We start from the raw sequence: 11,373 nt of genomic DNA, 5'->3' as shown, positions 1-11,373 counted from the left end.
CTGGCAGCCGCTGACCCGCCGAAGCCGTGTCCCGTGTGCTTTCTGTTCACAGACACCTACGTGGGTGGATTGGTGATGCGTTAGCACCAGTTCAGGGCCCAGCACCGGCTCAGGCCCGCGGGAGGCCCACCTGCACAGGCGTCGCTCCGTCTGTGTGAGGCACACCAGCCTCGTGCACTTAGGGACCCTGGGCGCGCCGCAGTGCGGGGCGGGGCTGTTCAGGCAGCGAGCGTCCAGCAAATGGACAAAATGCGGAGAATGTGGACTGAGTAACGGACGGAGCAGGGCGCTGTTCACGGCGGGCCGTGCACACCGGGTGGCAGGTGCCTGCGAGAGCACTGGGGTGTGGGTTTGGGGTTACAGGTGAGTTCTGGCAAGCGGGTGAGCGCACAAGCGCACAGTGTGGCCTCTCATGCCGCTGGACTGTCCCGTCATCTAGTCCTAGAGACACCACGTCCACGGGGGTGTCGCACGAGGTTCTTAGCAGTAAAGAGGTAGGAGGACTGAGGCGCTTTCCTTCACCAACCGAGAGTAGTGATGCCCCACACAACTCACACAGGAAGTGCAGGGCACGGAGGCCAGTTTCCTGGGTGAGGAGCACGTGTAGTGGCCGTGGTTGGGCCGGGCCTCCCGAGGAGGAGGGCCCATCGGATCGCCACAGGTGAGCGCTCCACGAGCCGCTGGGTGAACCCATGTGGAACCAGAGGCATGTTGCCCGCAGTCATCGGGCCCGGACGCGCACAGGAAGCCTGTTGTGTGTTAACCCACCACATGCTATTACAGACGTGTGTGAGGAGTGCCTGCTGCTCAGCCCTTCACAGACGGAGCGTCTGCTCTGGACGTGCCTTTGTAGTTAGTGGCTGGTCTTCAGTGTCACACTGAGAACACAGTCATCCGTGAGTTTCCAGCAGGTGCTGCCTGGGAGGCGTGCACGCCAGGGAGTTAGTGGTGACGCTAGACACGGCATTCCCATCCCACCACCACACTTCCGAACAGGAGCACGGGGAGGGCTCCAGCCGGGACCGCCCGTCCGTCACCATCACCGCCTTGTCCTTGGCCGTGCCTCCCGTGCCTCCCCTCCACCCACCATCGGGCCTGTTGTGAAGCCGTCCCAGTGAGTGCACCAGGGCCCTTCCTGCCGGACCCCAGCCAGCGCCACTCGCTGGCTCAGTCTGTGACTTGATGGGAGGTGAACGGGCTCAGGGAAGGCACCCCTGCAGGGCACGTCCCAGGACATGGTGGTCATTCCCTGTGGTTCAGAGCCTGTGTTTTCTGTGACGTTTCTGTTTGGAAAACCCTAATCAGCTTACGTGCTAACAGGTGAACCCTCCCGCCTGACTCGCAGGGTCTTGACAATGTTCACAAACAGAGAGTGGCCGAGGTGCTGGGCGACCCCGAGGGCTCGGAGAAGCGCCGGAGCCGGGAGAGCCTGACCGTGGACACGGTCAAGTACGAGAGCGGCCCTGACGGAGGGGAGGAAGTGAGTATGGGCGTAGAGTGGAGCGGGGTAAGTACAGCGCGTGGCCCCGCCCCCGCAGCCCTTCTTCTGTAGACTCTGCTTCCCTCCACTCCAGCCGCAGCTCCGCTTCTGTAAGTCCTGTCTCCTGCTCGCCCTGAGCCTGCGCCTCCGGGAAGTGGCCGTTTCCTCTCCATGAAAGCTGTTGGCCTAACTTCCAGCACCTAAATGCTGATTGAGTGTCCTGGTTGTTTAAAGCACAGTCCGTAATCCGGTTTTACTTTAATCATAGGAAGCGTGCAGGTGACTAACTCGCTTGTTAACTTACCTCTTCCCCGCTAACTCCAGCGCCCCTCATTTACGGCCCGGCCGCCATAGGCCTGGTGGGAATTACTGTACAGGCCTTGGACGGGCTGATGTTCCCGGCAGAACTTGTCTAGGGAAGGGGCAGGCAGGGGCAGGAAGGTTCGGTGGCCGCGCTTCGTGTCCCACCGTGGTCCTGAGCGCCAGTTCTACGGGGTCGGTCCATCGCCCTTCACGACTCCCTGCCACAGTTTTTCGGGTCCAGAACCCGGGCCTGTGTTTGAGACACGTCAGCCCCTGGTGGCTCTGCCTGTGGCCTCCCTCGTGGTGGCCCGTGGGTGGGGCCGGTGCAGGGAGCTGTCAGGGAGTACAGAGCTGGCAGCTTGGGGTTCGCTGTATCGGGGAGTGGCTGCAGGTGAGCCTTGCCGCCCAGGTGCGCTGGTGTTTCGAAGCCGCAGTAGTGCACCCTCAGCTGTCACCGCAGATGTTTTGCCGAGTAGCTTTGGCTTTCTCGTCTGTGTTTAAATCTGTGTTATCCTTTGGGATTTCCTGTAGCTGCAGCACTTTGGTAAAGGTGAGCCTATGAGATGTTCCATACAGATTGTTATTGGCCAGAATTACAGGGAGAACATCTGGGCCGTCTGTCCGCAGCTTTCTGGCTTTGGTTTTTTTCTGTGCCAGGACAACCAATCAGCATCTGCTGTGCTCACTCATGCCCTTGGGCGCAGTCCCTGCTCGCCCTCAGGCCTGCTGTGTGCGCCCCCTCCCGGTGCTCTCTGCTCTCCTCCGCATGCGTCTGAGGGCGGGCCCTTTGCTAGTCGGCCGCCGCACCCGTGCAGGTGCTAACGCTCTTGACGTTCGGCAGGAGCGTCTCCTGAGACAGTATTTCTAGGTCAGCCTGTCTGAAATCGTGATGACACAGCTATTGCTGACGTCTTCAAGGCCGAGACTTGGGGGAGGGCTGCCTTCACCCGTGCATGCCCCCGACCGGAGGAGCCTGGGTCTTAGCGCCCGGGGCAGCGCAGGAGCCCTTTCCCCGAGTGGAGAGTAGGGAAAGCAGCAGAGGGGCAGTGACCGCCCAGGTTAACGAGGTGGCTGTGGCGGCTGGGCTCACCGCTGGTCACTGAGGCCACCACTTAGACTCGGCCTGTCGCCTCATGGGACGGCCTCGGCTCCCAGGCTGGCTTCCTCAAAGCTCTAAGGTTCCAAGGAGGGAATGCTGAGCTCTCCCAAAATTTGACAAGTTTATTTCTTTATTTTTTTAAAATACATTTTTATTGATTTTTTACAGAGAGGAAGGGAGAGGGGTAGTGAGTTAAAAACATCAATCAGCTGCTTCTTGCAGCACCCCCTACTGGGGTTGGAGCCCCAAACCAAGTACATGCCCTTGACCAGAATCGAACCCGGGACCCTTCAGTCCTCAGCCAGAGGCTCTATCCACTGAGCCAAACCAGTTAGCAAGCATGCGGCCCGCCGGCTGCAAGTTTGGCACGCTTGGGTGAGGGTGACATGTTATTTGTAAAGCACATTTCTATTGAGAAGGGTCACTGAGGCAGCAGGCACACGCAGAGGTTGGAGATCAGCTGTGTTAGGTATAATTGCTCGCAACCAAAGGAGCCCGTCCTGAGGTCACGTGTGATGCGACGGTCACCTGCAGGGAGAATGGCGGCTCACGCTGTCTGCGGGTGGGGGGCCCGGCCACGGTGAGAACCGCCCCCTGTGGCTCCGACAGGCCTGGCCTGTTCTCTGCTCGACTCAGTCGTCCTGAGGACTGTGACCCAGGCCTGGTGAGGAAGTGCCATCGAGGCTTCACTTTACATCGGGCTTCTCATTAGATTCTCGTTTAAGGAGAATGTCAGTGCTCTCTACAGCCGCCCCGCAGGGCGGAGCGAGTGCTGTGGGCAGGTCCAGGAGCGGCCACAGCTCCTCCAGTTGCAGCCAATTCCATCGACAGGCAGGGTCGCTCTCAGCGCCAGAAACAGCCTTAGAACAGGGCAGCGAGTCAGGTCAGGGTCCTGCCTGGGGGTACTGGGCATCTGGGCCAGCACAGAGCTGGGCACACGCTATTAGAGCACAGAGCTGGGCACAGGCTGTTAGAGTGCAGAGCTGGGCACAGGCTGTTAGAGCACAGAGCTGGGCACAGGCTGTCAGAGCACAGAGCTGGGCACAGGCTGTCAGAGCACAGAGCTGGGCACAGGCTGTTAGAGCACAGAGCTGGGCACAGGCTGTTAGAGACGAGAGCAGGAAGGACGGGCCCCAGCCAGGACCCCATGTGAGGGTTGGGCAGGGGCTTGGCCCTAGGGGACCTGCTCTCCCCAGCAGGCCTGGAGCCATCCTGTTCGGTCTGTGAGGGGCAGCTGCTCCCGCCCTCTCCTCTGCAAGTGCCGGGCTGAACGGAGGTCCCCGTCAGGGCACCTCTGAGGGCGTCCTCCTTGATGGTCCTGCTAAGCACACAGATGTGGGCTGCAAAGGAACCTTTAGGGGTGAAATTGGACTCCCTTGGCCCCCGTTCATGTGGCTTCGTGTTGGCTGATAGGCACGTGTGTGTCCGGCCACTGGGAGCCCCAGGCCTGGTGGCTGAGGCCCCACGTCAGCCTTCCCTCCGCACTGTCGCTGCCATGTGGCTTCGTGTTGGCTGATAGGCACGTGTGTGTCTGGCCACTGGGAGCCCCAGGCCTGGTGGCTGAGGCCCACGTCAGCCTTCCCTCCGCACTGTCCCTGTGGTTTGTGGGGCAGTTCTCTGCCGGTCCTTCAGGAGCAGCCCCCACTCTTCCCGCACTGCTCCCGCGTGGTATTTCTGAGAGCTTCAGTCACTGTGCTCGGGCACCTCTGAGGGCGTCCTCCTTGATGGTCCTGCTAAGCACACAGATGTGGGCTGCAAAGGAACCTTTAGGGGTGAAATTGGACTCCCTTGGCCCCCGTTCATGTGGCTTCGTGTTGGCTGATAGGCACGTGTGTGTCCGGCCACTGGGAGCCCCAGGCCTGGTGGCTGAGGCCCCACGTCAGCCTTCCCTCCGCACTGTCGCTGCGGTTTGTGGGGCAGTTCTCTGCCGGTCCTTCAGGAGCAGCCCCCACTCTTCCCGCACTGCTCCCGCGTGGTATTTCTGAGAGCTTCAGTACACTGTGCTCTTACCCAGGGTTACTGGGGAATTGGGTGCACTGTGAACTAGGAATAGATTAGCCCTGATCGGTAGCTCAGTTGGTTAGAGCATTGTCCCAATACACCCAGGTTGCAGGTTCGATTCCCAGTCAGGGCACATACAAAAAGCAACCAGTGAATGCATAAACAAGTGGAGCAACAGATCGATGTTTCTCTCTCTCTCCCTCTCTTCCTTCCTCTCTCTAAAATCAGCCAATCAATATATTTTTAAAAAGAGATTAATATTCATTTTAAAACTAGAGGCCCGGTGCATGAAATTTGTGCACTGGGAGAGGGAGGGGTGGTTCCCTCAGCCCAGCCTGCACCCTCTTGCAGTCCAGCCCTTGGGGGATGTCCAACTGATGGCTTAGGCCTGCTCCTGCCACCACCGCTGTGCTCGCCAGCCATGAGCCTGGCTACTGGCTGAGTGGGCTCCCCTTGTGGGAGCACACTGACCACCAGGGGGCAGCTCCTGTGCTGAGCGTCTGCCCCCTGGTGGTCAGTGCATGTCATAGCGACCAGTCGTTCCATCATTCCGTCGATTTGCATATTAGCCTTTTATTGTAAAGGATTTGTGTGGAATATATTTTTAAAAATTGAAGAACACTAAGTCACCTGAAACCCTTACAGTGATCCCTGCGGTGCTAGCCAGTGCGGTAGAGCTCCCGCTGTGGAGGTGCTGGGCCTGCCACGGAGCAGGAGCTGTTCCAGCCCAGGTGCAGGGACCCACCAGCCCCAGCCCTTTTAAAAAAATGTGTCTTTATTGTTGAAAGTATTACAGATGCCCCTTTTCTCCCCCCATTGGCCCCTCCCCCGCTCCCCTTCCCTCCCCCACCCTTCCTACACCATTGTCTGCCCATGAGCCATGTGTGTATGCATATATGTTCATGGGTAATCTCTTCACATACATCCGTCTGGTGCATGCTCCTGGTTCTCACAGGGTGTAAGGGGGTGAGCGCAAGTGGTGGGCAGACCACTGCCCAGCCCCAGCCCCAGGGCACCATGCTGCCCCAGCCCAGTGCCAGCCTGTGGCCAGGACGGAGGGGAGGGGAGGGGCGGGGAGAGGAGGGCTGAGAGTCCGGGTGGGGGGTCTCCCCTCTGCTGGGTGTCCAGCACTGAGCTTGGATGTGAAGCGGATGTGCTGTTGATGGATTACATTACGTTTTACCACCTTCTGCTGAAGAGCAGCAAGAGCTGATGTTTTCTTGTCCTCCCAGCGCTCACGGGGAGTTGGTAACAAGTTTTATTTTTCCATTTTAAAGATGAGAAAAATGAAGCTCGGGCTGGTTAAATGACTTGCTCAGCGTCCCATGGTGAGTCAGAACGGCTGGGGCTTCGGTGCCAGGCGGCCAGGTCTCTCCGCAGGCCCAGGATGGCTGCTGCCCGTGGGAATTGATTCTAGAAAGTTCTTTACTGGGGTTGTCAGTGCATGTTCAGAAGGTGCTGCAGACCTCAAGTCTCTGCGAGGTTCGTGTTCTTAAGAGAAGGCCCTCCCTCACTCGGGGGAGAGCTCACAGCTCAGGAGAGGGTTTCAGGGAGTTGGAGCGCCACACGGCAGCCTCTCTTGGCCTCTCGGTGTTGCCCCTGCAGAGCCTCCTTCCTGACCGCTCGGTGGCGCCTTTTTATTTTTATAGCCAGTGTCAGGGAGGTCCTGGCCAGGCGCACCCAGGCCCTGGGAGCACTGGCTGCCCCCGTGCACGGGCGTCAGGCCCAGCCCTGCTCACACGGGGCGCAGGTAGTCCGAAGCCCCCAGTGCCCGCTCTGTGACCTAGAAATACTGTGAGCCGGCGGGCGGCGCGCGGGCAGGGGCCTCCCTCCCGAGTTTCACCTGGCTCTCTCTCGTTTCTGTCTGACAGGCCTAGCTGCCTTGTGACTCTGTCTCCTGCATGACGGGCGGCACCTCCAGCTCCCCGCTGCCGCGGCTGTTAGCGACCCTAGGATTCTTGTCCGAGCTCCACCTTGTGACGGGCATTCCTCTCGGTGCTGCTGTCCTTTGGGGGGTCCCTCTCTCTGTATACACGTAGCTTTGCTGGATATGTACTTAGTAATATAAACTGTATCAATAAAAACCACGTACTGTGTAACATATGAGCTTAAAACTTCAGAGCCATTAGCTGTCACTTAGCTGGAAGGTAGTTAGAAGTGTCCGCAGGCGTTACTGCCGTGGCGGACGGTGGCCGTGGCCGCTGACTCGCTCGGCTGTGAGTAGGGCATGTGCTCCCAGGTCCTCAGATGGCGCCCCTCGCCGGGCCTGGCTCCCCGGCTCCCGCCCCAGTAGCAGCGCTGTGTAGTCTGTGTGGAAATTGGGCAGTTCTGCTTCTCTCTACTAATCTGTGTTGGTGACTGTGTACCTGTCTTTCTAACTTCTAATAAACTCACTGCAACTGACTATGTCTCCGTGTCTGTCTGCTCAGAGTGTGTCCCCCTCCCCTGGACGCAGCCTCGCGTAGCATCCTGGGGGCGCGGCTGCTGGCCCTTCCGCTGCGGTTCATCCGGGAATAAAGTCTGTGCCCTCGCTCTCCTGCTCTCTGTGGTCCCCACAGTCCCGGCGGGTCCTGGGCAGTGTCTGCGTGGATAGGACGGCAGCGGGCCTTCCTGCTCCACACGTCCTAGTGTCCAGCAGGTCCTATAGAATGAGCGTTTCCTTAATTTCCAACCACACTTATCAACGTTGAATAAAACTTAAAACGTACTGAGGAAACAGTACTTCTAAGTGTCACATTGTGACGGCGTCTGAAGGAGCTTGTCTCGGGCTGGTGTCTCGGCCGCCTGCTGCTCACTGTGGGATTGGATTTCAAGCCGCGTGACCTTTCCCAAGACTTTGTTATCTTTTGTTTCAAAGCAGCAACACAGTTACGTTCCTGTGGGAATGTTATTTTTGTTTGAGCTTCTTCACGTTCAAAAGTTTTCATGGTCATTAGATACGTTTTAATTACATTTAAAATGGGGAGTTTCTGTTTAAAGTCCACTGACACCCTGGCGAGTGGTCACTTCTGTGGGCTGGGAGTGACGCCCTCCAATGACAGGTCATGGTCTGGTTCTTGTCCCTTGGCTGTGCCCGGGCGGGACGGGGGCGGGGAAGGGGACCCCGGCCTCACCGTATTCCCGTCTCTTTCAGGACGGCACTGGATCGCTGAGGCGCAGCGGCTCCTTTAGCAAGCTGCGGGCCTCCATTAGACGCAGCAGCGAGAAGCTGGTTAGGAAGCTGAAGGGAGGAAGTGCCCGGGAGAGTGAGCCGAGGAACCCCGGGTAACTATCTCCGCGCCCCACGTCCCACCTGGGAGAGTCGCTGCGCAGCGTCCTGCCAGAGGCCGTGGCTCATGGCTCACGGGAACGTGGACGTCTTTGTCCCGTGGTCAGGGCCTCACCGGCGACAAGGAGCCTGCACGGTTACCTGTGCACACTGGCTTGTCTGCCTGCATATGACCACCTTCTAAAGAATTAGCTCGACTTAGATCCTGAAAACCAGTCTCAATCTTGTCAAATCAAAGGCCACCTCTGCCTGTGAAGCTTTACACAGTGTTAACAGAGGGAGAAAGATGGTTTCAAATAGAAGGATCGCCATGTCAGGGCTTTAGAACGCGAGGCTCCGTGTGTTTAAAAGGGTTCGGTCATGGGTCTTGGAACCTTTGAACCATGACTTTCGTGGCCAGAGGAGCTCGGTGCGAAGGAGCCTGTGCCCACGAGGGAGCTGGGCGGGGTCTCTGCTGGGTCGCTGGCCTGGGCGCTGCTGTTTGGATGCATTTCCCACAGAAGCACCGTTTTGTCAGCTCTTCCCTGAAACTCACTTTCAAAATGGCACGTACATCTCACTGGTTGATTCTAAGTAAAACTCTTTTATTTTTTCATCCTCACCTGAGGACATGCTGAGAGAGAGGAATGGAGAGAGAACCATCAATGTGAGAGAGAAAACACATCGATCGGTGGCCTTTCGTATGTGCCCTGACCGGGATTGAACATGAACCCCCAGGTGTGTGCCCCGACCGGGGATTGAAGGTGAACCCCCAGGTGTGTGCCCCGACCGGGGATTGAAGGTGAACCCCCAGGTGTGTGCCCCGACCGGGATTGAACATGAACCCCCAGGTATGTGCCCCGACCGGGGATTGAGCCGGCTCCAGCCGCTCTGATGGTCAGTAAAACTGTTTTGCAGGTGATTCCACTTGAGGTTCTGTGGGTCGGACTCTCACGTCTCAGGACTGAACATGAACCCCCAGGTGTGTGCCCCGACCGGGGATAGAACATGAACCCCGGGTATGTGCCCCGACCGGGGATTGAACATGAACCCCGGGTATGTGCCCCGACCGGGGACTGAGCCGGCTCCAGCCGCTCTGACGGTCAGTAAAACTGTTTTGCAGGTGATTCCACTTGCGGTTCTGTGGGTCAGAGCTCTCACGTCTCAGGACTGAGACCAGTTCCTCGGGTGACATTGGAGATAAGGAAGTCAGGTGCCCACTCAGGTGTTTCCTTTGCCGTGTCTTTGCCAATCCTCACCGGAGGGTGTTTTCCCGTTGACTTTTCTCCAGGATGGAAGGGGAGGGGAGAGAGACATCAGTGTGAAGAGACACCTGGATGGGTTGCCTCTGCACTGCGCCCGACTGGGATTGAACCGAGACCCTGGGTGGGCCGGCCGGCACTCACCACAGCACGCGCCAGGGCTCCTTTGCGTTCGGGGAGGGGCAGGCTCGCCCGCTCCTTGCTGGCCGGGTCCACCTCAGACCCGTGGCGTCAGCCAGCGCCCGGCCTCTGTGCTGTGGAGGGATGTGTGTCTTACAGCGTTTGGGGCAAGAGGGGCGAGTTGGTTTTAGGAAGCGGCTGTTGCCCGGCCTCACCCCGTGTGGTGGAGCCTGAGCCCCATGGGCATCTGGAGAAAACCGCTGGGAAGAGCCTGTGCCGGGGCCACCGGCTCTGAAACGCCTGCTCTGGCCGTGACCGTCCTGCCCACACGCCGGAGCCGGCCGGGCCGCGGGCCTGGGGAGGGGAAGCAGGCTCCGCATCGCCTTCGGAATGACTGGCTCTGGTTTTAAAGGCTATGGTGTCCGACTAAGGACAGGTAACTACTGTCTCTGCGTTTTAGAGGAAACACTTTTTCTCAGAGCGGATGAGGGTCTAGACCAGGGGAATGGAAACTACGGCCCGCGGGCCACATGCAAATACAAATATTGTATTTGTTCCCATTTTGTTTTTTTACTTCAAAATAAGATATGTGCAGTGTGCATAGGAATTTGTTCATAGTTTTTTTTAAACTATAGTCCGGCCCTCCAACGGTCTGAGGGACAGTGAACTGGCCCCCTGTTTAAAAAGTTTGAGGACCCCTGGTCTAGACCAGAGATTCTCAACCTTCTGGCCCTTTAAATACAGTTCCTCATGTGGTGACCCAACCATAAAATTATTTTCGTTGCTACTTCATAACTGTAGTGTTGCTACTGTTATGAATCGTCATGTAAATATCTGATATGCAGGATGGTCTTAGGCGACCCCTGGGTAAGGGTCGTTCCACCGCCAAAGGGGTCGCGACCCACAGGTTGAGAACCGCTGGTCTATAGTGTCCATCCCTGTGCGGAGTGAGCGCCCCTAGCCGGCGAGCGAGGTGACCTGTGCGCAGGTGCTGCCTCAGGCCCTCGTCTAGGGCACTCGCTGCTCGCTCGGGGGTCTGTGTGTTGAAGCTTTTTCATTGCGAGGCCCAGTCCTGGCCCGGTTCCTGTGACCTGGGCCCCCGCCCGTGAGAGCCCGAGTGTCCTTTCTCTCGGCACGTCTTCCTCCTCTTCCCCGGGATGTCACAGCGTGAGCACCCGCGTGGTCCCCCCCAGCCGGACACACGTGCGTAGACTAACACGCTCGTGTCATGTGCAGTCCTATCTGAGATGACGCCTTAGTGAACGTTTTGAAAAACTAAATGACTTTAGAGACTTCATCCCAGCCCTGGCCAGGCAGCTCAGTTGGTGAGCGTGTCATCCGCATACGCCAGGGTTGTGGGTTCGATCATGGTCAGGGCACATACAAGAAGTTACCAATGCCCTGACCGGTTTCGCTCAGTGGATAGAGCGTCGACCTGCGGACTCAAAGGTCCCAGGTTCGATTCAGGTCAAGGGCATGTACCTTGGTTGCGGGCACATCCCCAGTGGGGAGTGTGCAGGAGGCAGCTGAGCGATGTTTCTCATCCAAGGTTCTAACCATCCCTCTCTCTTCCTCTCTGTAAAAAAAAATCAATAAAATATATTAAAAAACAACAACAAAAAACAAGAAGTTACCAATGGGTCACTAAGTGGGGCAACAAAATCAATGTTTCTCTCTCTCCCTTCCTCGCTCTCTAAAATAATACATTTTTTTACAAAAAAACTTTATCCCATAAAATCATACATAATCTTTCCAGGTAAGGGTGACGGTAGTAACTGGCCCAGTGGTTTTCAAACTTGAGCATGTGTCAGCGTCTCCTGGGCGTTAGTAACACGCAGTCCCGAGTTTCCGATACAGCCTG

General features: G+C 57.7%; 1 protein-coding gene across 2 annotated transcripts in view; it reads left to right on the top strand.

The window, feature by feature from the left end:
- KLC1 (kinesin light chain 1) overlaps positions 1-8,151 on the top strand; it is a 20,770-nt gene extending 12,619 nt beyond the window's left edge. Inside the window, exons 13-14 of one of the 2 annotated variants that reach the window (XM_014535594.1) lie at positions 1,370-1,507; positions 8,017-8,151. In XM_014535594.1, the coding sequence (XP_014391080.1) occupies positions 1,370-1,507; positions 8,017-8,151 (273 nt within the window). Of the gene's footprint in view, positions 1-1,345; positions 1,508-8,016 lie in introns of both variants that reach the window. The other variant, XM_014535592.1, reaches the window with a different exon arrangement.
- The last annotated feature ends 3,222 nt before the right edge of the window (positions 8,152-11,373 follow it).

Source organism: Myotis brandtii, unplaced genomic scaffold, assembly GCF_000412655.1.
Source record: "Myotis brandtii unplaced genomic scaffold, ASM41265v1 scaffold1020, whole genome shotgun sequence".
In the NCBI taxonomy this organism is placed as follows: domain Eukaryota; kingdom Metazoa; phylum Chordata; class Mammalia; order Chiroptera; family Vespertilionidae; genus Myotis; species Myotis brandtii.
This window is presented reverse-complemented; position numbering and strand designations above follow the sequence as displayed.